The sequence below is a fragment of the Lithobates pipiens genome, unplaced genomic scaffold (genome assembly GCF_037356315.1).
Source record: "Lithobates pipiens isolate NorthernLeopardFrog02 unplaced genomic scaffold, aLitPip1_a1.2 Scaffold_18, whole genome shotgun sequence".
Lineage (NCBI taxonomy): Eukaryota > Metazoa > Chordata > Amphibia > Anura > Ranidae > Lithobates > Lithobates pipiens.
In genome coordinates, this window is record NW_027507758.1 from 264,278,499 (window position 1) to 264,302,646 (window position 24,148).

The following is a 24,148-nucleotide window of genomic DNA, read 5'->3' on the forward strand; positions in this document are numbered from 1 at the left end:
TGATAAATTGCCTGCGAAATAAAAGTATTTTCTGGCAGTGCCCCTCCCGAGACTAGACTCTGGATCCGCCCCTGGTCTAAATGTAGTATTTATGTTTAGTAGGGTTCCACCACCATTGTAAACCTTGCTAGATACACTGTCTAACCAAAAGTATTGGCTTTACACACACATGAACTTTAATGGCAGCCCAGTCTTAGTCCATAGGGTTTGATTTGGCCCACCCTTTGCAGCTTCTGGGGAGGCTAGGAAGGCTGTCCACAAGGTTCAGTGTGTCTATGGGAATGCTTGACTATTCTTCCAGAAGTGCATTTGTGAGGCCAGGCACTGATGTTGAATGAGAAGGCCTGGCTTGCAATCTCTGCTCTAATTCAGCCAAAAGGTGTTATATCGTGTGGAGGTCAGGACTCTGTGCAGGCCAGTCAAGTTCCTTCACCCCAAACGTACTCGTCCATGTCTTTAGTCTTATGGACTGCACCTTTGTGCAGTCATGTTGGAACAGGAAGGCGCCATCCCCAAAATGTTCCCACAAAGCTGTGAGCATGAAATTCTCAAAAATGTCTTGGTATGCTGATGCCTTAAGAGTTCCCTTCACTGGAACTAAGAGGCCAAGCCCAACCAATGAAAAACAACCCCACATCATAATCCCCCCCCCCCCCACACACACCAAATGATTTGGACCAGTGCACAAAGCAAGGTCCATAAAGACATTGATGAATGAGTCTGGGGTGGAGGAACTTGACTGTCCTGCACAGAGTCCTGCTCTCAACACAACAGAACACCTTGCGGATGAATTAGAATGGAGACTGTAAGCCAGGCCTTCTTGTCCAACATCAGTGCCTGACCTCACAAATGCACTTGGAAGAATTGTCAAACCTTCCCATAGACACACTCCTAAACCTTGTGGACAGCTTTCCCAGAAGAGTTGAAGCTGTTATAGCTGCAAAGGGTGGACCAAATGAATTTTGAACCCTAAGGACTAAGACTGGGATACCATTACAGTTCATGTGCATTTAAAGGCAGGCGTCCCAATACTTCAGACAACATATTGTATATTGCTTGTGACACAGAGCATGGCTATGGACTTAGGGCTGGTTCACACCACAGAGATGCAGACAACATGTGTGAGGCTGCCTGCTGTCTAAGTGGGTAGCAGTTCTGTCTAGCAGCACTGAGGTTGCTGGTTCAATTTCAAGACACATCCCCATATAACAAAGAGACAGCCCTATCCAAAGAGACATCCCCATATAAAAAAGACAGCCCAATCCAAAGACAGCCCTGTCTAGCAAAGAGACATCCAAATCCAAGTGTGACATGTGCAAGAACTTCACTCACTATGTTGGCTGTTAGTACCGGCTTCTCAAGAGGCAGGCACGTTGCATGGAATCCTATGTCAGCAATAAACAGCCTGTCAGAGCAGCCAATCATTGGCTGTGGATCCACAAGCACACGACTATCGATAGCAGGGGTGGGCGTTCCATGTGGTGGGCGTGTCCAATGGCTACCAGTGTGTTGTTCTGTCCCAAGGTTCAAGTGAGCGTCAAGTAGAGGCAGGATGGCGGCATACATATGGTCACCTGTTAAGTGTTCCTGCCCCGGGGGCGGGAGGGCCTCCCCATTATTGGGAAGGGATTCCCACACCTCCCTCACTCCTCCCTTTCAGTCAACAGTGAGAAACGGCCCGGGAAGTGAAGGCCGACTAGGGGTGGAGCACCCACGAACATGCCGCTCTCTGTGTGTTTGAGTGGAGCTGAGGCGGCTCGCCGTGCTAGTGTGCTGTGCTGTCACTGTGCGCATCCTCCGCATGCTGGACTATGGAGAACGAGGCACTAAGCCCCCAGAGGAAAGTAGGGAAACCAGTGGTCCGGGCTGTGCCCTAGGCGGCAGTGCACCCTAGGCAGTTGCCTAGTCCACCAAGTGGTAGCACCAGCCCTGTGCTTAGAAAACTGTTGCTTTGTTTATGTGGATGCTAATGGACTTTGATCTTTGGCCTATAGTTGGAGATTTGATTCACATAGCCAATGGCTAACACAGTTGCAAATAGTATAATGTGTTCCTGCCCATCAGTTGCAATCACTTTAGACATACATGAAGAGACAGATTGAAAGATACTGGTGTGCGTGTACTTCTATTAGGCGTGTGTCAGTGTGCTAACAATAAAACCTATCTTATAAAAAGGGCTGTAGTGGGGGCGGTTTGTTTGGCCTGAGAAGGCCAGGTTTTTTGCTGTGATTTGTGAAGAAGGAATGATATTGTGAATATTGACAAACACCCAACTTTGATATTCTTGTGCATTTTTTCAACCAAAAGTGGGTTTATGTGGCCATGCTGTCAGTGTGGTGTGTATTGTTCCTGTCTGACAATGCAAACATGGTTTGGGAGCATGTGCTGACCTTCTACTCCTTTGATCGCATTGCTTAATCATGTACACAGAAATGCAGCTTCCAGCAGAGCATACTCACGTGTGTGTGTTGTGGGCTGGTGGTGTGTGGGGGTGTGTGTGTGTTGTGGGGTGGTGGTGGGTGGGTGTGTGTTGTGGGCTGGTGGTGGGTGTGTGTGTGTGTGTGTGTGTGTGTGTTGTGGGCTGGTGGTGGGTGTTATATTTCGAATATGTGCCTTTTTTTTTAATATTATGTTGGAATGCTTTTTAAGAATGACTGTTAAATATGTTTCTATAATCTTGCAGATAAAAATGTGATGTGTTGCCCGTTATACACTGAAAGTAAAGCTGTGTCCACTCTAAGGTTTAAACAAATTTTAGATTGAGCAGGGCCCTTAAAACCCAATGCTAACTGTTTATATAGCACCATATATGCTTAAGAAATTTTTTATTTTTTTTGGAAGCTAGTAAATGAATGTACATAATTTTGTTTCTGCTGGCAAAATAAAAGTAAATTTTTGAGCTTGTTGTGGTTTTTTTTTTTTTTTTTTTTTTTCTTTTTAATTCGTTTTGGGGAAGTGCAACATCTTTCTTTAATATGTATTTATGCACCAAAAAAACTAATCTCTCCAGCACACCTGCAAGTAAATAATAAAGGTGGAATCTTATATATAACAGCTGTGGACAATTGCAGGTAATGAATAGGGATGGGCTGAACACCCCCGATTCAGTTCGCACCAGAACATACCGAACAGGCAAAAAATTTGGCAGAACACACGAACACTGTTAAAGTCTATAGAACACAAACATGAATAATCAAAAGTGCTAATTGTAAAGGCTTATATGCAAAATAATGTCGTAAAAAGTGTTTGGGGACTCGGATCCTGCCCCAGGGGCCATGTATCAATGCAAAAAAAGAAAAAGGGGGGTCTATAGTATGCTTGTAAAGTGGCGCATTTTTCCCATGTTTAGAACAGGCCCTGCACAAAATAACATTTCTAAAAGAAAAAAGTAATTTTTCTACTCACGGCTATAATGAATTGTCAGTCCCAGCAATACACATAAAAGTCATTGAAAAAAAGTCATGGGATCCCCCACAGTCCATTACCGGGCCCTTTGGGTCTGGTATGAACATTAAGGGGAACTCCAAACCAAAATTTAAAAAAATTGCATGGGGGCCCCCCCAAATTCCATACCAGACCCTTATCCAAGCACACAACCTGGCAGGCTGCAGGAAAAGAGGTAGGGTGAGAGAGCACCCCCCTCCTGAACCGTACCAGGCCACATGCCCTCAGCATGGGGAGGGTGTTTTGGGGTAGCCAAATGAACACTTTCGATTTTTCATGTTAACCGCTTCCCGGCTGCCTCAGGCCGATATACGTTGGCAGAAGGGCAAGTACAGGCAGAATCATGTACCTGTACTTTGCCCTTTAAGAGGCGGAGGGGGTGCGCATGCCCATGGGAAGCTCAGTGGGTCGAGTCGAGGGTCCTGCAAACTCAATCGCTTAGCATAGATCAGTGATGTGTAAAACACAGCCACGCCCCCCACAGCTGGCAACACGCCCCTAGGACACACGTAACCCTTACACTGCCACCTAGTGGTTAACCTCTTCACTGCCAGTGTCATTTACACAGGAAACAGTGCATTTGTATAGCACTGATTGCTGTATAAATGATAATGGTCCCAAAAATGTGTCAAACATGTCCGATGTGTCTGCCATAATGTCGCAGTCATGATAAAAATTGCTGATCGCCGCTAATTAAAAAAAAATATATATATTAATAAAAATGCCATAAAACTATCCCCTATTTTGTACAACTTCTGCGCAAACCAATCAATAATCACTTATTGCATTTTTTTTTTTTTTTACCAAAAATATGTAGAAGAATACGTAACGGCCTAAACTGAGGGAAAAAAATTGTTTTTTTTTTTAATATATTTTTGGGGGATATTTATTATAGCAAAGATTTAAAAATAATGCTTTTTTTTTTTTTTTTTTTCAAAATTGACTCTCCTTTTTTGTTTATAGCGCAAAAAAACCCCCCCACAGCGGTGATCAAATACCACCAAAAAAAGCTCTATTTGTGGGGAAAAAAAGGATGTAAATTTTGTTTGGGAGCAACGTCGCACGACCGTGCAATTGTCAGTTGAATCATCGCAGAGCCGAATTGCAAAAAGTACTCTGTCAGGAAGGGGGTAAATTCTTCCGGGGCTGAAGTGGTTAATGTCCCATAGATTTTAATGGTGCAACTAATTTTCCCCCGAACACCACATATTGTTCAGTGTTTGCAGAACCTCTGAACAACCAAAGTTCGGCCCAAACTTGTTAACTTTTAACTCTTCAAATGCATGCAATGTAAATATTCAATATTATGATGTAGAATTCCAAAAATCCAGCTATTCAAAAAGCAAGGAAAAAAACAGCTCAGAGACCCCCCTGGTGCATACCAGGCCTTTCGGATCTGGTGTGGACTTTAAGGGGAACCCCACGCCAAAATAAAAAAAAATGTACATGGGGCCCCCCAAAATCCATTCCAGGCCCTTATCCGAGCATGCAACCTGGCAGGCCAGGAAAGGGAGATGAGCTAGCACCCCCCTCCTCAACCATTCCAGGCCACATGCCCTCAACATGGGGAGGGTGCTTTGGGGTCCCCCATGTTGATGGGGACAAGGGCTTCATCCCCACAACCCTTGACTGTTGGTTGTGGGGCCTGTGGGTGGGGGGCTTATTGGGATCTGGAAGCCCCCTTTAACAAGGGGGCCACTAGAACCCACCCCCCATGTGAATGGGTATCGGGTACATTGTACTCCTACACATTCACCAAAAAAAGGAGTGAAAAAAGACAATAGCCAGTTTTTGACAATTCCTTTATTCCTTAAAAATGTCTTCTTCTTTCCTCCGGTCTTCATCTTCCTCCAGCTTCTTCCCTGCTTTGTCCTTCTGTCTTTCTTCTCCCCAAAGCACACTCCCCATATTAAGGGCATGTGGGCTGGTATGTTTAAGGAGGGGGGGCGCTCCCCTCCCTTTCCTGACCTGCCAGGCTGCTTGCTCGGATGAGGGTCTGATATGGATTTTACGCTTTTTTTTTTCTTTTCTTTTTGGTGTGGAGTTCCCCTTAATATTCATGCCAGACTCTAAGGACCTGATATGGACTGGTGGGGGGGAACCTACACCCTTTTTTTTTTTTTTTTTTTTTCTATGATTATTTACTCTATATTGCTGGGAACCGGCAACTCATTACAGCCGCAAGCAATTTTTAATGAAATGTATTTCCTTTAAAAATGTGGTTTTGCTGCAGTACTATAATAAACATGGGAAAGGTGCGCTACTTTACAGGCATACTATAGATTCCCTCACCTCAGACAGGATATTTAAAGGAATTTTTAATCTTTGTTTCACTTTAAGCATTATAAAATTCACTGCTCCTGAAAAAACAACCATTTTAAAAATATTTTTTTCAAATTGCTACATGTCCCCTGGAGCAGGACCCATGTCCCCATACACTTTTTATTGCAAAGAACTTGCATATAAGCCTTCAGTGAGACTTTGGATTATACAGGTTTGAGCACCATTGACTTCCACTATTCCCGCGTATGTAAACTGACAGGCATGTCTGTCGGCAATAACGCTGCTTTCCATTTGCACTATTGTCTGCAATACAGACACTTTTTGGTGGCACTTTGCAGATACCGCCCACTTCCCAGTTGAACTCTGCAATACTGGTTCCAGATTCCTGATCCTCTGGTATCATCCAGTCATGTCTGAGGTCTTATTCTGACTATATTATATGCTGTTGATCTTGATCACTACAGTGAGTGGATACATGCTTTTGTTCATTATATTAATAAGGCTGAGCTTGAATGGTGGTGCCTTTTCTTTCTCCTATTGAAATAAGGATTCAAGAGCTCAACTATGCAACTTGTTTGGACCCAACAGCACAACTGCCCCAGTTATTTTAAGTTAAAAAATTATTTTATAGTTCCAGAAAAGAAATGCAATTTGCTAAATATTTTCAAAAATTTAAACCAATCAGGGAATTTTATGTCTATGAAGTAATGCCAGCTTTGTGTTGGACATTGTAGCACTGGAATGTCCTAAAAATATTTGGCTCTACTTACATTTAGTTTTATACCTGATACAAGTCAGTAAGATGCATCCCTTGTGCTGATTCCTCCTCTACTATCTGATATCCTCCTACATAGAAGCCCCCCCCCCCCCCCCACCTCAGCTGCCATAATCTTCTGGAACAGTGGGGGTTAATAGAACTGTTGGAGCGGTCACATACCCTCATCAAATATGGCTGGCTCACCCTACCCTTTCTGTCCAGCTCCACCATTCATGGAAGTCTGTACTACAGCTTCTATGAATGAAGCAAGATATATAATTGGAGTGGGAAGACCTTTCAATCATCTGCCCATCTATTATTCATTGAGGTTGATTTCTTGAGGGCAGGGACTGATGTACATGCACAGAATGTAAAGGACTACATAAATTGTTGGTGCTTAACAAATAAATGCTTAGGAAAAACTAACAGGAAACAATTTTAGACTTTTCCAGCTGGCACTGAAAAGGACACCATTATATTCTACACAATCAGCGCTGGCTTTCAATTGCTATTTAAAAAGGGGCAATAAAATGCCTGACAATACATCACACACATGTCACAACAAACATGTCCAATTAAAGTACAATGGCTAATGTAGCTGCATATCAGCTGTTCAACGTATTCACAAGTGCTTAATACTCGTTATGTCAAAGTCTGACTTTTTTTTATTCCACTTCATGTGTACAAACAAAATGCACATCACAGACTGGAGTTTGGCAAAGATTCACCAAGTCATATTTTTTTTCTAAAATCTATGATAGAGTGCAGGCTATCGAGAGATTGCACCCTTCATTTTGTATACTTGCAATTTTTTTACATGTATGTTTTTGAATACTGTACTTAAATCAACATCAGTGCACATAAACCACTAATATTGAAAATTCTTACCCTGCTAAATGTAAAAGTTGAAACTGTATATATAAAATATATGAATACTGATGGAACAATACCAAAATGAATATTAGCAAAACTGTAAAAGACAAATGCAGTGTAATACAAACCTCTACTATTTTATTTGTGTTAAAGAAAAAATTATGTAATTTTACATTGTAACATAAGTAGAGATGCATCATTTGTGCAGTTTGTCATTCTTAATTGCACTGTATGTACAGTTGTGCTCATAAGTGTACATACCCTGGCAGAATTTATGATTTCTTGGCCATTTTTCAGAGACTGAGTGATAACACAAACTTTTCTTTCACTCATGGTTAGTGTTTGGCTAAAGCCATTTATTATCAATCAACTGTTTACTCTTTTTAAATCATAATGACAACAGAAACTACCCAAATGACCCTGATCAAAAGTTTACATACCCCAGTTCTTATTACTGTGTTTTGCCCCTTTAACATCAATGACAGCTTGAAGTCTTTTGTGGTATTTGTGGATGAGGCTCTTTATTTTCTCAGATGGTAAAGCTGCCCATTCCTCTTCAGAGTCTCCAGTTTCTGTAAATTCTTGGGCTGTCTTGCATGAACTGCACATTTTGAGATCTCCTCAGAGTGGCTCAATGATATTGAGTTCAGGAGACAGAGATGGCCACTACAGAACATCCACTTTATTCTGCTGTAGCCAATGACAGGTCGACTTGGCCTTGTGTTTTGGATCATTATCATGTTGGAATTTCCCGTGCGCAGCTTCCTGGCTGAAAAATGCAAATTTTCCTCCTGTATTTTTTGATAACATACTGCATTCATCTTGCCATTAATTTTGATCAAATTTCCTGTGCCTTTGTAGCTCACACATCCCAATAACATCAGTGATCCACCTCCGTGTTTCACAGTAGGAAAGGTGCATCTTTCATCATAGGCCTTGTTGACTCCTCTCCAAATGTAGCATTTATAATTGTAGCCAAAAAGCTCAATCTTGGTCTTATCACTCCAAATAACTTGTGCCAGAAGGTTTGAGGCTGGTCTCTGTGCTGTTTGGCATATTGTAAGTGGGATACTTTTGTGGCATTTGCGTAGTAATAGCTTTCTTATGGCAACTTGACCATGCAGCCCATCTTTCTTCAAGTCCCTCCTTTTTGTGCATCTTGAAACAGCCACACCACATGTTTCAGAGAGTTCTGTATTGCACCTGAAGCTATTTATGTGTTTTTCTTTGCATCCTGAACAATTTTCCTGGCAGTTGTGGCTGAAATTTTAGTTGGTCTACCGGATGTTAAAGGGGGCAATACACAGTATTAAGAACTGGGGTATGTAAACTTTTGATCAGGGTCATTTGGGTAGTTTCTGTTGTCATTATGATTTAAAAAGAGTAAACAGTTGATTGATAATAAATGGCTTTAGCCAAACACTAACCATGAGTGAAAGAAAAGTTTGTGTTATCACTCAGTCTCTGAAAAATGGCCAAGAAATCATAAATTCTGCCAGGGTATGTACACTTATGAGCACAACTGTACATACAGTGCAATTAAGAATGACAAACTGCACAAATGATGCATCTCTACTTATGTTAACTTTTTATCAGGGTCATTTGGGTAGTTTTTGTTATTTTGATTTAAAAAATAGTAAACAGTTAATTGATTATAAATGGCTTCAGACAAACGCTAACAATGAGTGAAAGAAGCATTGCTTATGTACTGTCTATTGCTTTTTTAGTGGCTCCAGATGCCTAGCTGGGCTTTCTTTGTCTGCTTTAAAGCTTCAAGATGCAGCACTGACATGCCCTTGTTACACTGGAGCGCATGTATGATAATTGGTGAAAATCCTTACTGATAAAGGGAAACTTCTTGATAATAGTTATTAGGTAATTATAGCTTTGCGTGTAGTCACCTACAGAGTCCCCCTATTTGTTATCTACATGCTTCTTATAGGTGTGTATTTATATTTAGGATGTACTGAAGACTGTGAAGTTTGAGTGACTGTTACCATATGAAGTTGGCTACCTGTCAGTAGTAAGTATTATGGCTGTATGGTTCACTACACTTGCTCCCGCATATATGTCCCTTATGGGTGTTTTTGATATTTTGTCAGTTAATGCTTTGTTAATAAGCAATTAAATTTATTTTTTTGTAGGGGATACTTTGGGTCAAATCCTGCATATCTCTGATATCATCTGTCTGCCCACTTTTGTGACTGGGAGGGGTCCATCGCTTCTAATCTCTAGGTTTTTATTCCCGGTCCTCTGTCTTGGGGACTAAAAATATGTAAGTGGAGCTGTAGGACCATAATTGGTCCATAAATGTATTTAGTTTAAACTACGGTTATGATAAAGGAATTTACACATTTATGTGGGGCATATACCTAATGATTTCTCCTTCTCTCCCTTTTTTAATTTAAGGTTCTCCAGATTTAAGTCTATAGACCTGTGGTTCTGAAGAAGCTGTCTGTGAAACGCGTTAACCACTTTGTCTTTAAATGTTTATATACAGATAGATTTTTTTTTTTCTAATAAATTTGTTAAAATGATATAGTATGAGTTCCTCACTGGTACTGAAGTAGTCCGTCATTCTGGTTGTTTTTTGTTGTAAGAAAAGTTTGTGTGTTTATCATTCATATTCTCAGAAAAATGGACAAGAATCATAAATTCTGCCAGTATATGTAAACTTATGAGCACAACTGTATTTTATATATGTGTATTATGTTTATATTTGTTTATTATTTTGATAGTGTAAGGGAGAGTCACAACCCTGATCAGTTTATTTTTTGCCATCTGTGTCCCTTTGGGGAGATTTAACTTCACTTTCTGCTCCATAGCCAAAACAGGAAGTGAAAGGAAAATCCCTGCAAATTAAGGGAATCCCCTAGGGATCCCCGGGTCACCAGATCTAGTGTCCCCAATGGATGATTTCCCCTATATTACTTTTATAGGGAAAATCCAAAATTTGATTTTTTTTTTTTTTTTTTTCCCTTCCCTTCACTTTCAATGATAATGGTTAAAAAGGACAGAGAGTGAATCCCCCTAACTTGGGCACAGGCAGCAATAGGAACTGACAGGTGTTCTAATCAATCTCCACTCTGTCCAAAACAAAAAAAAGTTTTACCTTTTTAGGCTTACTAACTTTATTTCTGCCACAGGAGGGCAAATTTATATATGACAGTATACATGGGTTACTATCAAAGAGGATTATGGGTGGAATAAATTGTAGACCGAAACATTTTTGCTCAAAGCTTTTGTAAATTGCTATAATACAAGTTCCATTGTTTATATTTTACCAGTTATAAAAAAAAAATTAATACCCTTGGACACAAAGCAATAGTCCAGTTTTTTGCAGAGTAAGGCTTGTTGACACTGAAAATGCTGGGTACTGATCCGAATGGCTTAGTTCACATTTTGTGGTTGCGGGGGCAGATCATTGCAGGCATCCAAATACTATTTGTTTATTATGGCTTCTCCTGGAGGGCAGAGCCAAGGTGGAGTACTGCCCAGAAAAAAACAATGCAGAGTGACTAAAGCCTAAACATTCCTGATAGATTGGATAGAGACACTAAATCAGGTTTATTGATACAATTCATGTGCACACAGGTGTATATACTGAAACACTGGTTTAAATACCCTTTTATACTTAATAAACCAAACCTAGTATTTAACAGTTCAACTGAGATGTGCCAGGATGGAGTAGAAAAACTATACATCTTTACCTCATCCACATGCTATTATTAATTGCATTTTCACAGATAAGTTTCAAGTTCACTTAAACTGATGCACATAAATGTATTTTACCAATCAGCTAGGCTTATTTTAGATGTAAATGGTCAAAAGTGGGAATAAAAGCCCATACCCACCTGAAAACAATTTAGTGTTTTCAACAAGCACAAAAATGCATTGTGAAAAATGCCTATCCTTGCATCCAATGGTAAGCATAATCTAGCTGCTGTAGGAACAGCGTCAACAGCAAATGCAATGCAGTACACATGCTGTAGTGTAAACAGAACCATGTCAGACACTAGATAACAGCTACAAATGCAATTTCCCAACCCTGATCAATTTCACAAGCATGATAACACCTAGAAAGGGGGGTATTGTGTGGGAGGGGACTCTAGGGGGGCAAACATGGCAAGGTAAAGCAAAAGTAGTCAGATACTGTAGATCTAACAATGCATTTAAACAGGCAGATAGGAGCATTAGAAAAAAAATATCATTTTTTTGTTTTTTTTATAAGCAGATTGGTTTAAAAAAATAGTAAAGAGCTAAAGTCTATGGCGCCACTCTATTGTAAAGTAAAATTACAAAAAATAAGGAAACAATTCTCCCATTGTAAAATTTTCATACTGCATTTTTTTTTTTTCCAAGCTGTCAGAAGATAAAGCTTAATCACCTGTAATGGATTAAATTAATGTATTACATATACAAGTTTACACATTATAAACAGTTAATATGCATGCTGTAAATTTCACATACATTAAGGTATTTTCATACATCTTTAAAACTAGTTTTATGCTGGGGACAAAAATCTGTTGGACTTGATATCTGGAGCAGCACTTATAAGACAGTCCCATTATACACTGCATGCACACACAAACAGAACACACGACATATAAAATTGTACCTCTCTGCTGAGCCTGGACGCATTCATTGAGCATCAAAGAAACAAAAACTGCGAGCAAAGTTCTCGAAGCCATAATCAGATGGTAAATGTTCAGCATTTTGTGGAAAGACATGCGAGGAGACGCCTCTCCTCTCCTTGTCTTCCTATTCCTCTCTGACTGCAGCTGTGTGCCAGACACACAGAAACTTCAACTAAGATTTCAGGCTAAAGTTAGAGACAGTTTCAAAATTTACTCCTCCTTCTCTGCTCCCACTGAGGGACTATGAGGCAGTTCATTTTTATATTTGTGCAGACTATGCACCTGGCCTGTGTTGTCTCACTTAGTGTGGTTACTAAAAGACTATTTCCTAGCACACTTAAAAGAAGCAACTGCTTCTCATTGAATATAAATATATATATATATATATATATATATAAAAATCAATACAATCATACCCTAACTGAGAAAAACAGGTTGACTGGGAATATTTCAACCAATTAGATGTTTGTGTTTATTTTGAATTTTTTTTTAGACAATTTTATGTTAGAATAAGAAAATCTGTTTGGTTTCTCTTTATTGTATGCGTGTTTATATGTAACAATACATTTATACACAGCCATACGCTAAGGCTACTTTTATACTGAGAATTTTTTCAGGCGCTTTTGGGCTAAAAATAGCACCTAAAAATGCCTACCCTGCCACCCCAGTGTGAAAGCCTAAGTGCTTTCACACTGGAGCGGTGCACTTGCAGGACGGGAAAAAAAAAAGTCCTGCAAGCAGCATCTTTGGGGTATTGCGGGAATGGTAAATACACCAAAACGCCCCTGCGATTGAAATCAATGGCCAGTGCTGCCATAGCCAAACTTCGGCAGCAGTGCTTTGCGGGTACTTTTAACCCTTTTTCGTCCACTAGCGGGAGTTAAAAGCGGCCCGCTAGTGGCTGAAAAGCGTGGACAAATCGACGGTAAAGCATCGCTAAAAATAGCATCTCTTTACCGCCGATGCTCCCCTACCCCAGTGTGAGCGCCTAGAGGCGATTCAGTTTGCATTGTGCGCTATACAAGTATTTCATTCATTCATTCATTCAAAGTGCCCTAACTGACACACAAGTTGCATAGCTATATATGTTCTGGCCTCTTAAAAATGCTTTAACCATTCTCACCCTTTGTGGCTGAAAAATTAAGTGCACCCCATGGAAATTGTTGACTTTAACATATTTAAACATGTACATATAGATATTTAAAAAAATTAATAAACTTACATATCTGATATAGTTAAATAGGAACACAATAAAATATTGCCTTTTCAATCATGTATTTAACCAAAATATTAATAGACGTAAGAGTGTAGTGGGGAAAAAGTAAGTACACTCTTGACAATTAAAAGCTGGTATTGCACCTTGTAGCAGATATTTCATCTTGTAGACATTTTGTTTAACTGTCCCCAAGTCTTTAATATTGACTCTATTACACGTTGACATGTTGAAATCTTTACATAATCTGAATCGTTCTGCATCTCTATTAATCTCAAGATCCAAGAAGACAATTTTATCATGTTCAATATTCCAAGTAAATTAAATATTTTCATCATTGATATTTAATAGACCAATTAAATTTTCTAGGGCTGATCTCTCACCTTCCCAAATCATGTTCAGATCGTCAATGAATCTACGATAACAGACCATTGCTTATGATCGCTTCTTGTTTTTATGATACGTGTGGCATTGTGAATGGAGTTCGTTGTTCCATCTACCTGCCCACAAGGATTTTCATTGGATTCTATTGTGGATCACCATTTGTGTTACCCCAGGAGGAAGGTGCTTCAGACCCTAAAGGATCCACTCAGTGAGGTGAGCTGCCATCTATATTATTTTTGGAGGTGTGATTGTCCCACGGAGTCGCCTGTATGCATCAATCATTTTAGCTCATTATTGAAGACACTTTTTGGATTATTTATATTTGTCACAGATATCTGTCTTATATCTGTTTTATGGACATTTAATGTGTTAGAACATATTTGTGTTTTATTAGCGCTGCACTATTCTTTTATATGTAAACTGTAATCTTCCTTTATTCCTTTTAGACAGCTAAGGATTTTCTCTGTGGTTACTTGGCTAACTCCTTCACTCTTAACATTTATTCCCAATATTCAGAACAAGGTTTTCTTGTTTGATACAGGAGATGGTCAGGGAAGGCAAACATGATACAGGAGATGGTCATAGACTGTGGATAGGATAGAAGAGACAATCAGAGACTGCAGACACGATACAAGAGATGGTCAGAGGCTGCAGACATGATACAAGAGATGGTTAGAAACTGCAGACATGATACAAGAGATAGTCAGAGGCTGCACACATGATACAGGAGATGGTCAGAGACTGCAGACATGATACAGGAGATGGTCAAAGACTGAGGACGTGATACAGGACATGGTCAGAGACTGAGGACTTGAGACAGGAGATGGTCAGAGACTGCAGACATGATACAGGAGGTGGACAGAGACTGCAGACGTCATGCAGGAGATGGTCAAAGACTGCAGACATGATATAGGAGATGTTCAGAGACTGAGGACATGATACAAGAAATGGTCAGAGGCTGTAGATATAATAAAGGACATGGTCAGAGACTGCAGACATGATAAGGGCACAGGGGGAGCTGGAGAGCACTGAGGCGACTGGATAGCACTGCGGGAAACTGCAGAGAACTGGGGGGACTGGATAGCACTGGGGGGATTGACTAGCACTGGGGGAACTGGAGAGCACTGGGGGGTGAGCTGGAGAGCAATGGGGGCAGCTGGAGAGCACTGGGGGGAGAACTGGAGAGCACTGGGAGGAGAGAACTGGAGAGGAGAACTGGAGAATATGGGGGGGAAGAACGGGAGAGCACTGGGGGGAGAACTGGAGAGGTGAACTGGAGAGCATGGGGGGGGAGACCTGGAGAGCACTGGGGGGAGAACTAGAGAGGAGAACTGGAGAGCACTGGGGGGAGAACTGGAGATCACTGGGGGGAAGAACTGGAGAGCACTGGGGGGAGAACTGGGGGGGGGGAACTGGAGAGCACGGGGGAGAACTGGGGGGGAACTGGAGAGCACGGGGGGAGAACTGGGGGGAGAACTGGAGAGCACCGGGGGGGTAACTGGGGGAGGAGAACTGGAGAGCACTGGGGGAAGAACTGGAGAGCACTGGGGTGAGAACTGGAGAGGAAAACTGGAGAGCACTGGGGGCAAGAACTGGGGGGAACTGCGGGGAACTGCGGGGAACTGGGGGGGAACTGGAGAGAACTGGGGGGAGAACTGAAGAGCACTGGGACAGAGAACTGGAGAGCACGGGGGGGAGAACTGGAGAGCACGGGGGGGAGAACTGGAGAGCACGGGAGGGAGAACTGGAGAGCACTGGGTGGAGAACTAGAGAGCACTGAGGGGGAGAACTGGGGGGGAGAACTGGAGAGCACTGGGGGGAGAACTGGGGGGGATAACTGGAGAGCACTGGGGGGCAACTGGAGAGAGGAGGAGAATCAAGCATTCAGTGGCTGCAGGAGGAATTTGCAAAGATCATCTCCTCTATATCTAGCTGCCCTGCCACTCCTCCTATCCATGCATACAGGGCGGCTGCTACACGGGTGGGCACTCACTTTTTTCCTGGTCAGGCAGCATCAGGCAAAGGGCTCAGGATTCATTGCAACTCCTGGGGGGAGAACTGGAGAGCACTGGGGGGGAGAACTGGAGAGCACTGGGGGGGGGGGGAGAACTGTAGAGCACTAGGGGAGGAGAACTAGAGAGAACTTGGGGGGGGAGAACCAGAGAGCACTGGGGGGGAGAACTGGAGAGCACTGAGGGAGAACTGGAGAGCAATGGGGGTGAGAACTGGGGGGGAACTGGACAGCAATGAGGGGAGAACTGGAGAGCACTGGGGGGGAGAACTGGTGAGCACTAGGGGGAGAACTGAGGGGGAGAATTGGAGAGCATGGGGGGAGAACTGGAGAGCACTGAGGGGGAGAACTGGGGGGAGAACTGGAGAGCATTGGGGGGGAGAACTGGAGAGCAATGGGGGTGAGAATTGGGGGGGGACTGGACAGCAATGAGGGGAGAACTGGAGAGCACTGGGGGGGAGAACTGGAGAGCACTGGGGGGGAGAACTGGTGAGCACTAGGGGGAGAACTGAGGGGGAGAATTGGAGAGCATGGGGGGGGAGAACTGGAGAGCACTGAGGGGGAGAACTGGGGGGAGAACTGGAGAGCATTGGGGGGGAGAACTGGGGGAGGAGAACTGAAGTGCACTGGGGGAGAGAACTGGAGAGCACTGGAGGATGGGTGACTGGATAGCACTGGGGCCAGTGGATTGGATAGCACTGGGGGGATTGGAGATCACTGGGGGGATTGGAGAGCACTGGGGTGGAGAACTGGAGAGCATTGAGGGAGAACTAGAGAACACTGAGGGGAGAACTGGAGAGCATGGGGGGAGAACTGGAGCGCACTGGGGGACGGATGAATGGATAGCACTGGAGGGGACTGGATAGCACTGAGAGAATTGGAGAGCACTAGGGGGATTGGAGAGCACTACAGGGGGACTGGAGAGAATTGGGAGGCAACAATTGGAGAGCCATGGGGGAACTAGATAGCAACCGGGGAGAACAGGATAGCACTTGGGGGGATTGGAGATCACTGCAAGGAACTGGAGAGTGAGCACAGGGGAGCTAAAGAGCAGGGGAAGCAGCCAAAGAAGTTGGATAGGAGGAACGGCGGGGCAGCTGCATATAGAGGAATTGCCCTTTGCATATTCCTCCTGCAGCTGCTAAATGCCTTCTGGGGGAGAGGAGGAGAATCAAGCATTCAGTGGCTGCAGGAGGAATGTGCAAAGATCATCTCCTCTATATCTAGCTGCCCGCCACTCCTCCTAGCCATGCATACAGGGAGGCTGCTGCACAGACGAGCGCTCACTTTTTTCCTGGTCAGGCAGCATCAGGCAATGGGCTCGGGATTTATTGCAACTCCTTCCCCCTTCATGATCATGGGGCAGCTGGGTAGTTCCTGCCCCTGTCCCGCCTGCTGAACCAAATAGGCAGTCATTTGAGCGGTGTGGGCTGAAAGAGCTGCCCATCTACTTTCTCCACATGGACATGCCACCCGGCGGTGCCAGCCTGCCAATCCCCGCAATGTGTGGCACGGGGTGGATCGACACTCCAAACCCCCATTGGTACGCTGGGCCACTGATAGCAGCCACGACTTGCAGGAGGGATGCAAAAGGGAACGGCGTTCCTGCTGTGGAAAAAGTACAAGAACACCATTCCCATGCATTTCTACAGGACTCGAGCCCTGGAAGGATTCATCTATTCCTGACAACTGTAGACCTATTGCATCACTAAATTCTGATTATAAGATCTTCACAAATATTCTGGCCAATAGACTGACTCAACTACTCCCTAAATTAATCAACAAGGATAAAGTGAGGGTTTGTCCCCACCAACATCTAGAGGACAATACTAGGTGTATTATTATTGCCCTACTAAATAGGTATCCCCTTCCAGTCCTTTTATTGAGCTTAGATGCCCAAAAAGCTTGTGCTTTTGTCCGGTTATGATATTAAAGGTCTGTTTCTTGATGCTTTAAAGGTCCTATACTTCCGCCCTTGTTCCCAAGTTCAAATGTCTTCCTTTTTTGTTGCATTTATTTACAATGTCCAATGGCACCAGGCAGAGGGGTCAGTTGTTGCTTTTTATTTTGTGTTTGGAGCCCCTGTCTGAGGCCATACAGTCTCATCTGGACATAAAGGTGGTGCTACAACAGGAATATCAACTTTCTCTTTTTACTGATGACATTCTGCTGGCATTAATAAATCCCATCCATTTTCCCCCAAACCTACAAAATTTACTGTCTCTCTTTGTTTCCTTATCAGGTTATACGATCAATATTACTAAGACAGACGTCTTACCCATCCACATCCACTCTGATTCATTGGCCAACTTGCAAAAGGCTTATCCATATCAATAGTGTCCCCACACCCTCAAAAATCTAGGAGTCCACTTAACACCCTCATATTCCATTATCTATTCTGTTAAATATGCCCCCCCCCCCTCCTTTTTTATTCAGGAAATCAATTGTCTGCTGAAACAGTGGGACACTTACCTTATTTCACTTTTGGGCAGGGTAAATGTTCTGAAAAATGTTGTGTTACCTAAATTGCTCTATTTGCATGAAACATTGCCTGTATCTATCCCTATGACTCAATTTTTTTTTATTTTTTTTTTACTTCTCCTGTGCTTTTGATCAGGCCAACTCTCCTGTGTGGGAAGTTAACAGCGATACAGGTTGACTGGATGACCATAGCATGTGCATTTGCAAGACAGTGTGTCAGACAGGGTGGTAAGCAATATTGGAGTTCCACAGGGGACAATTCTCTCTTACTCTCTCTTCCTCTTTACTGTCTCTACCACTGATTTCAGCTATCAGACAAAGCCTTGCCATCTTCAGAATTTTTCTGATAACTCTGCAGTAGTGGTATGTATCAGGGGTGGGGAAGAGACTGAGTACAGGACTGTATTAGAGAACTTTGTCACATGGTGTGAGGATAATCATCTGTACTTAAATGTGACTAAAACAAAGGAGCTGGTTGTGGATTTGAGATGGAGGAAGGCACCGGTGACCCCTGTCTCCATCAGAGGAGTGGATGTGGATGTATCTGGGGGTGCACATAGATAATAAGCTGGACTGGAGCAAGAACAATGGAGCAAGAACAATGAAGTGCTTTATAGGAAGGGTCAGAGCCGCCTCTATTTTTTGAGGAGGCTGAGGTCTTTTAACATCTGCCTGATGATGCTGAAGATGTTTTATAAATCTGTGGTGGCCAGTGCTCTACTGTATGCAGTTGCATGCTGGGGAAGTAGACTTAGGTTAGCTGACACCAACAGACTCAATAAACTGGTTCCCAAGACTAGTGAAGTTGTCGGCTTGGAGTTGGAGTCCTTAACAACAGGGTTCGAAAGGAGAACGTTGTCCGTGCTCAATCTTGGAAAACTCCTCCCAGCCACTCCACAATACGCTGCTCAGTCTGAGGAGTACCTTCAGTAATATATTGTTACAACCATAATGCACCACAGAGCGACAAACATAATAATTTTTGCCTGTGGCCATCAAATTATATAATTATTCTAGATTGTAAGCTCTAACCAAAAGGGCCCCCTACTTCCTCCTGTATTGAATTGCATTGTAACTGTACCATCTGCCCTCATGTTGTTAAGCGCTGTGCAAACTGTCGGCGCTATATAAATTCTGAATACCAATAACAATAATTCTTCTTCTTCTCTGTAAGTGCTGAATGTGAGGATTTAATCTTTATGATCCAGACTTGTATGTCGTTTTTATAGAAGGTTAACTATACGTAATGATTGTGGGGTAATTTTAGAGGAAGTGTGTAATTTGCATGTTGGTCCTTGGATTTTCTGTTATTTTTTTCAGTCTGTGTTATTTATTCTATGTAGTATTTTAATAGAATGGTATAGTTAATTACAGCACACAGTATGGATTTGGGTTTGCGTGTTACTAATTTCTGTTATTGGAAGTTTATTGTTGTTGTGCCTTGTTATTGTGCTCTTTGTGTTGTCTTATGTAAATGTAATTGTATAAGTAATCTGTGCAGTATGTCTTCTCCTGCAGGAGCACACCGGCACCATGAGACAAAAGAGCAGGCACCAAAAAGTCACCACCAAGTGGAGAGGGATGCAACAGAAGGGACCAAGAGTCTGAACAGAGCCCATAAATCTTGTAAATTATATTCAGCTTGCTCATTGCTCCAGCAGCTAACTTTTGCCCATAAACTGAAACACTCTTCAGAATTGGATTTCTCCCTGAACACATAATAACTAGCCAATCACCAATCGCACAAGCAAACATCAAGATGAAGGAAAATTATGTTGAAAATTACACATGCGAAGATTTGTTAATCAGATGGTAAATGTGGAATTTTTTTAAACAGATTTCAAGGACAGGTGACACTTAGTATTTGGAAGTCATGGATCAAAACCAAGGCTAGCAACAAAATAACACTAAAAACAAACATATGACCTTTTTTGCCATAAATCTGTAGTTGGCAACATAAATGAAGAATCTTATGAACCAAGCATTTTGTATCTGATTATCACCCAATCATGTGCTAAGTCTAGGGGTACTGATAATAGACTGAAGATCAGCACATGCATAGTTTAAACAACATTGCAGTTGGTGACCTACAGCATTTGACACTTGACCCTGACAGCAGCAAATATACCTAAAGCAAACATTACTTCTGTGATTTGCAGGCAATGGGACACTGGCAGATGACTGTGGGAAACTGTCAAGCTCTTATACTACTGATACACATACATATACATATATCAAAAATTATATATATTATGTCTATCAGTCCAGAAACAGCTGCTCACCTCTAACTGCTGGAGAGAAAGGCTATCTGACACAGCTAAACTAATAAAATGGAGGGTTCTGGAATACATAGTTACATAATTAGGTTGAAAAAAGGACATACCGGTAAGTTCATATAGTTCAGCCAATAAAATAAAATAAAAACAATTAGAAAACCTCCATATACACAATCATATACACACAGTTGATTCAGAGAAAAAAAATATCTATAAAACATGATTCTATTTACTCCAGTCAGAGAAAAAATCCTTCCTGATCCCCTATTAGGCGACTGGATATTCCCTGGATAAACTACCCTTAACTAACACAATAGGATAATAAAGTATTTAAAGGTTTACTTACCTTAACAAAAATACTGTGTAGTTGAGTAGCCCAAGTAATGTAAAAAATATTGTCCAGCTTAGAAAAATTGAGCTTAATTTACATGAAATACCAGTAGCCCAAGACATGCTTTCCTGAAGCTTGGATAAAAAACGTTCATTCTGTCCAATCTGCCCCATACTGTCACAAAATGCTGAGATATTTAACAGACCACACAAGAGCATTTAAGTGAAGTTCATTGTTAGAGTTTATTTACACTTTAACAACTCACATTATATTTTTCTATCAGGCAGTAGATTGCCTGTTTGAATGCTTCCTGAATTGAATAAAACAGAAATGTATGTTACACTTATAATAATTAATAATGCAGTGTCAAACAGCTGAAGTCCAAATGTTTTTAGAAAAATATTTAAATCATGCATATATGTGAAAAATATAAAGAAAGTCCACACAGTGATCTTATAAATCCTCTAAAGGAAAAAAAGTGATTCTCTTACAGGCCACATTTTCAGTGTGTTTGTATCAATGTGGGAAAGTATGTCTAATGGGAGTGCTTTCATAATTATCAAACAGCTGTGCAACTGCAGGGCACTAATGAGGAAAGCTGATAGGCCTGTATCCCTTTAGACATGATTTCCTATTGGAAGTAGCACACCAAAAATTACATTTTTTGTTGCAGGGGGTGCTTGAAATCTGACTTGTATCAGACTTGTGGGAAAATTGGTGAGCCAATCACACAAGTGGGAAATTATGTTTTTGGGGGGCTGTATACAAAGGAAAGGTTATTTTTAATAACAGTCAATTAAAATATCACTTGTGTCGCTATTGTATACGCTGTACATATTTTTTTTTATTTGCAATTTTTTTCCCCACAAAAGTGGAGTTACCCTTTAGGCTAAATCCACAAGGTCTAGCATCGCTTGGAAAGGGTTAAAAACGTCCTCAGCAGGACTCCAATGGAGCAGCCTACATTAAAATAGTGATTAATCACTTCCACAGCAGCATTCAAATGTACCAGCACTCCATACAGCAAAGGGTAAATCTGGTGCGTTACATAAGAGGGGGGGCGGGGTCACCCATACGTCACTGGGGAACCCCATGGCTTCCCTCACCAGCGTCAGAGGAGGCAGGGTCAGGTGACGGGTGGCCCCTCCCTCCTAATATAAGAAACGTCAGCGCTGGGATCCCCGCAGTGTCTCCGCAGTGGAGACAGAAGACGGATGCATGTATGGACAGTGCTGGACTGAAAATCACCCGTAGCTGGATCAGATCAGCCATTGCTGGACCCCGGAGAGATGATCATCCATCGCTGGATAGCAAGAGTGGATTACCACCACTGGAATCTTTTTTTTTTTTTTTTTTTTTTAATAAAGGAATTTTTCAAAAGTGTGTTTGTCTTATTTAACCATTTTTACACTTTCTTTGGGAAATGGTAGGGGTACTTTTGTACCCCCTTACCATTTCAAACAGGAGGGCGGGATCTGGGGGTCCCCTTGTTAAAGGAGCCTTCCAGATTCTGATAAGCCCCCCGCCCGCAGACCGACATAACCACCAGCCAGGGTTGTGGGCATGAGGTCCTTGTCCACATCAACATGTGGACATGGTGCTTTGAGGGGTCAAAGACCCCCAAAGCATCCTCCCAATGTTGAGGGCATGTGGCTTGGTACAGTTAAGGGGGGGCTCTCTCATCCCCCCTCTTTTCCTGCGGCCTGCCAGGTTGCGTGCTCGGATAAAGGGTCTGGTATGGATTTTTAGGGGACCCCCACGTCAATTTTTTTTTAACATTTGATGCGGGGTTCCCCTTAATATCCATATCAAATCTGAAGGGTCTGGTATGGATATTTAGGGGGACCCCCACGTCAATTTCTTTTTTAATTTGACACGGGGTTCCCCTTAATATCCATACCAGACCTGAAGGGCCTGGTAATTGAATTCAGGGGAACCCCCACGCTTTTATTTTTTTTTTATTTTTTTTATCAATGAATGAATTGTCGGCTCAATGAGTGTTCTCTGTATTATGGGAGCCGACAATGGAAAGTGATTTTAAAAGACCTTTTTTCCTTGCGAAATGACACTTTGTGCAGGGACAGTTCTAAGCACGGGAAACATGCGCCTCTTTACAGGCATACTATAGACACCCCCCAGGTACAAAATTTAAAGGAATATTACACTTTTATTGTTTCACTTTAATCATTATTAAAATCACTGCTCCTGAAAAAACTGACATTTATAAAACTTTTTTTGCATTGATCCATGTCCCCTGGGACAGGACCCAGGTCCTCAAACACTTTTTAGGACAGTAACTTGCATATTAGCCTTTAAAATGAGCACTTTAGATTTCTCCCATAGACTTGTACATGGTGTTCCGGTTTTATCGAATTTGCCGCGAACAGCCCAAATTGTTTACTGTTCGCTGAACAGGCGAACAGGCAATGTTCGAGTTGACCATGAGTTCGACTCTAACTCGAAGCTCATCCCTACTCAGAAGACAAAATGAAGTCTTGATTATCTAGTCCCACATATGTGAATTTATTGGCAGAGACTTTGGTTTGTACACAGTGGAATGTAATATTCTTTTACAGCTTGCAAAAGTTTGCTCTATTGTTACCATTACACAGAAGGAATTTTATATATTTCTTATATTTTGTTTGGTTCACTATATGTTCATAATTATTCACTTAATTTGGTGGTACACTGCAATATTAGTAGGTTAATATTAGGGCAATTGTTCATTTAAAACAATTTACTTTTGTGTATCAGTTCACATTATAATTGCAGCTATATCATTTAGTTATCTGATAATATTTATTTCTCACATATTTTAATATTTATTCACAACAGCGTTTTAGTATATTTTTATACAAGAAAAAGTTGTACTATAACAGTAAACCTAGGTCAGACTTTAAAGGCATAGGAAAAAACGAAAAGGTATGAAAATAAACACTATTTATTGAAAAATGCACAACATGGATAGAACAGTACAGAAAATTTTAAAATCATGTATACTAATACATAATGTGCAGTGAGCCCTTGTGTATCTATGCGTTTCACCGTTAGGCTTCTTCAGGATACAGTCAAGGTTCTACAGATAGCAAATAAAGAAAACGGACCTCACTGTCTTACAAAGAGATAAATCTCACTTATAAGTATCTGCAAACTGTGTGGCCCGTGGAAGACAGCCTTATGTTAGTTACTGCACAGTTGACGATACATGTAGATTGGAGAAGTCAGTGAAGTACAAGGCAACATGTTTCAAAGCTTTCCCCACTTTGTCAACACTATCTGCTATGAATCCATAGCAAAGGGAACTACAGGAATCAGAATAGTGGAAGATAAGACAATAAAAATAATAAAATACACTTTAGGACCAATATACTAGTAAATCAGGACCTTTAGCCCCAAAACAGGAAAATTGACTGTACATGCATCACCGAATGCCTCCCCATAAATGTCACAAGACATTT

At 41.8% G+C, this 24,148-nt stretch overlaps 1 protein-coding gene across 6 annotated transcripts in view; it reads right to left on the reverse strand.

The window, feature by feature from the left end:
- Positions 1-12,152, reverse strand: part of LAMA2 (laminin subunit alpha 2) — a 1,237,914-nt gene extending 1,225,762 nt beyond the window's left edge. For all 6 annotated transcript variants that reach the window (XM_077486899.1, XM_077486900.1, XM_077486895.1 and 3 more), the window contains exon 1: positions 11,976-12,152. In XM_077486899.1, coding sequence (XP_077343025.1) covers positions 11,976-12,087 — 112 coding nt within the window. In that variant the 5' untranslated portion in view covers positions 12,088-12,152. The remainder of the gene's footprint in view (positions 1-11,975) is intronic.
- Between the last annotated feature and the right edge of the window lie 11,996 nt (positions 12,153-24,148).